This window comes from Cryptomeria japonica, chromosome 7, assembly GCF_030272615.1.
Source record: "Cryptomeria japonica chromosome 7, Sugi_1.0, whole genome shotgun sequence".
NCBI lineage: Eukaryota > Viridiplantae > Streptophyta > Pinopsida > Cupressales > Cupressaceae > Cryptomeria > Cryptomeria japonica.
The window spans coordinates 322,081,570-322,084,971 of NC_081411.1; the positions used below are offsets into that span (position 1 = coordinate 322,081,570).

A 3,402-nucleotide genomic window follows, 5' to 3' on the forward strand; every position below is an offset into this window, starting at 1 on the left:
TTTCCTAACAAAAATTGATTTTTTTTGTTTCAAACAATAGGTTTTATTTGTTCAATTTTTGGAACAAAAGGTATCAACAACCCTCACAACAATTGGATACATGCTCAACTACTGGTGCTCTTCCCTATTACAATCCATATATTACATATCCTATTTATTCAAAATAAAACGAAGATTAATATAATTTTCATATGATTATTAAATTTAAAAATTAATATATTAAATTTTTGTACCATTATATCATTTAATTTCTATAACATTAATTAGCATATAATTTATGAACATTAGTATTCAAAATAAAACGAAGATTAATATAATTTTCATATGATTATTAAATTTAAAAATTAATATACTAAATTTATGTACCATTATATCATTAAATTTCTATAACATTGATTATCACATTAATTATCATATAACTTATGAACATAAAAAATTGTATAATTAAACTTCTATTAATCTCCTAACACATAGGAAGTCCAATATTATACATCATTCAATATAGAGACAACCCACCTCATTTTCTATTGCATAAATTTATCCTTCAGAACATTAAAAAACACACTAATTGTTCAATAATAAAATTGAACTAACACACCTCTAAAATATTTTTAATTACAACTTACTAACATACCAATTGATGAAATTGAACAATACAACTATAAAATATTTTTAATCACAACTTACTAAAATACCAACTGAACACTCTATAATATTTTTAATCATATAGCAATTGTTCAACAATGAAATTGAACAATACAACCATAAAATGTGTATAAATGCACCATTTGTTCAACTATAAAATATTTTTAATCACAACTTACTAAAATACCAACTGAAATATTTTTAATCACATATCAGTTGTTCAACAATGAAATTGACCAATACAGTTATAAAATGTGTAACTATAAAATATTTTTAATCACAACTTACCAACTGAACACTATAAAATGTTTTTAATCACAACTTATTAACATAGCAATTGTTCAACGATGAAATTGAACAATACAACTATAAAATGCACCATTTATTCAATAATGAAATTGAACAAATGTGTTTAAACACAATTTAAACACATACCAATTGTTTAAACCCCTCTCTGCCACTCTTCCACCTAATGAAATCAAACAATAGAACTCTAAAATGTTCTTAATCACAATTTACTAACATACCAATTGTTCAACAATACAATTGAACAATACAACTCGCAAATATGTTTAAAACCTATTATACAGTTAATTATTCAACAAGAAGTTGAACCGACCATCTGCCCTCTTGGACATTTTGCATAGCTCATCTATTACAGATGACATACTCACCTGATGAATACCCACATATTGCAGGCATAGCATTTGAACAATCATTCTAATCGCCCAGAAACCTCTTCCTCATTTGTATTGCATATTCCAAAACCTTCTCTGGAGAGGGAAGGGCTTTCTTGACACTCTCCCTATCCATACATCTCTTAACCCATGCATCAAGCAATGGATACTCACTCTCAAATGGTATCTTGAAATTCCCAAGAGTTTCATATGCATGAAACCAACAAGAAAAGGGAATGAATGCAATATCTAGGAACCCAAAATCCTTTCCATTGAAAAAAGGCAGGGATCCCCCTTCTGACATCTCTTTCAATGCACCTTCTAAAAGTTGAAAGCATTCCAACAAGTCACGCTTGCCCTGCTCTTGAGCCTCGTCTTTCGATCTTAATATACGAGCTCCCGCATCATAAAACTACAGCCACACAAGACTTTTGTTTAACAGTGCCCCAATATAAAGGAAACACAACATTTTAAATAGACCATTAAACCAATTGGAGAAGCATTAAATGAAATAAACGCCTATTTACCTTCTTATCTGTAAAATCTGCCCAGAAGCGGGCAAGGGCACGGTCATATGGCTTGGTGGGTAGAAATTGCGTGGAATGCCAAGCCTCGTCAATGTATTGAACAATTATGAGAGACTCGCAAATAGGCTGGCCATTGTGGATCAGAACGGGGATTTTCTTGTGCACAGGATTCATTTGCAGGAGGAGATCGCTCTTATTCGACAGAACCTCTTCTTGATATTCATATTTAACACCTTTCTCCTCCAAGGCAATTACGACGCGCATGCCAAACATACTGACCCATGTGTTGAGTACCTTCACTTGAGCCATCTCTAGCACACCTAAAACCCAAAACCCCAAATTCACAAAGCCGTATATAATCTCACACAAAACTAAAATTTAAACAATAGTAGATAATCGCACACAATACCTGAAACTCAAACGCAAAACCCAAAGTACAAATGCCTGTATGTAATCACTCACAGCACCCAAACTTCAAATTCCTGTAAACAATCACACGCAGCACCCAGACTTCCAGTTCCTTCAGCTTTTTTTTCTTGATCTTATAATCTCAGAGCAAGGAGGGCATGAAGATATATACAAGATAACCTATGTCGGTTAACCTAGAGGATATCGATTCTGGCCGACCCGTCGCTAGATTTCCAGAAAGTTCGTCAGAGAGTGGAGTAGGGTTAAATCGCATGGACCCCATAAAGGCACAGATGCAGTCCTCTGCCCTGCTATAGCTGAACGTTTTGCTGGTTTTGCTGGCGTAGGCTCTTACGTAATTGAGCAATAATGAATAATGTAGGTACTAAAGAACATTATCATGTGCTCCAGTGGGCGCAATGGAATACACAACAAACATCCCGCCTTGTCAAGCAATGCACATATTCCTTACTACATATAGCCTGGCCCACGTCTACTGATGTTAGGCTTCCATTATCTTCGAGATTCTCGGAAAGGTGCAGGCATTCATTATTATAATGGAGATAAATCACGAGCCTTTACTTTTCTTTATTTGTTTAAAATGTCGTTTTCAATTGTCTTCAATATAATCGTTAGCGGATAAAATAGTATGTTTTTTAGTTAAAATTTGATAAAATAATAAGATTTTCTTTTTCAAGTTTAGATTTGATTTATTGTTTATTATTTTAGGTTGATTCTCGAATAAAAAATGAGTTTAGATAATTTTAGAGGCATGTATTCAATTGGGAATGGTATAATTTCACATTTAATTATGTCTTTGGGTTGTCATCATTTTATTTAGTCATTAGTAGTCAAATTAAGGGGAAAAAAATGTTATATGTTGAGATGTTTTAAGCAAAGTCAAATCTTAATTTAGTAAACTATCATCTTAAGTCCACGACTTATTAAAAATTCATCTAATAGAAAAGAAAAAAAAAACACTAAATTAGCACTTATTAGTAGCATGCAATCAATAATTTTACATGATTTTTTGGTATGCCTTTGATCATTATTCCAAAATAGTTAAACTAGAAATAATGATTTGAGCAAAGAAAATATCCTTCACTATCAAACTTCGAAAGTTGCTCCTAAACACTATAGTAATT

General features: G+C 32.0%; 1 protein-coding gene across 1 annotated transcript; it reads right to left on the minus strand.

Moving 5' to 3' along the window:
- Window positions 1-1,012: 1,012 nt before the first annotated feature.
- On the minus strand, window positions 1,013-2,522 carry LOC131051582 (glutathione S-transferase U19). The gene is made up of 3 exons (XM_057986161.2): window positions 2,259-2,522; window positions 1,850-2,169; window positions 1,013-1,734 (listed from the first exon to the last, which is right to left on the minus strand). Exons 2-3 carry the CDS (start codon window positions 2,156-2,158, stop codon window positions 1,366-1,368), a joined length of 678 nt encoding a protein of 225 aa, XP_057842144.2. The 5' UTR covers window positions 2,159-2,169; window positions 2,259-2,522; the 3' UTR covers window positions 1,013-1,365.
- Window positions 2,523-3,402: the final 880 nt, after the last annotated feature.

What these genes read in the sequence shown, in the direction of transcription:
- LOC131051582 (XM_057986161.2), bottom strand. Translation starts at nt 2,158, where the DNA reads ATGGCTCAAGTGAAGGTACTCAACACATGGGTCAGTATGTTTGGCATG. An exon ending in CAGATTTTACAGATAAGAAG is followed by an intron (nt 1,735 to 1,849) that starts GTAAATAGGCGT and finishes GTGTGGCTGTAG; the next exon opens with TTTTATGATGCGGGAGCTCG.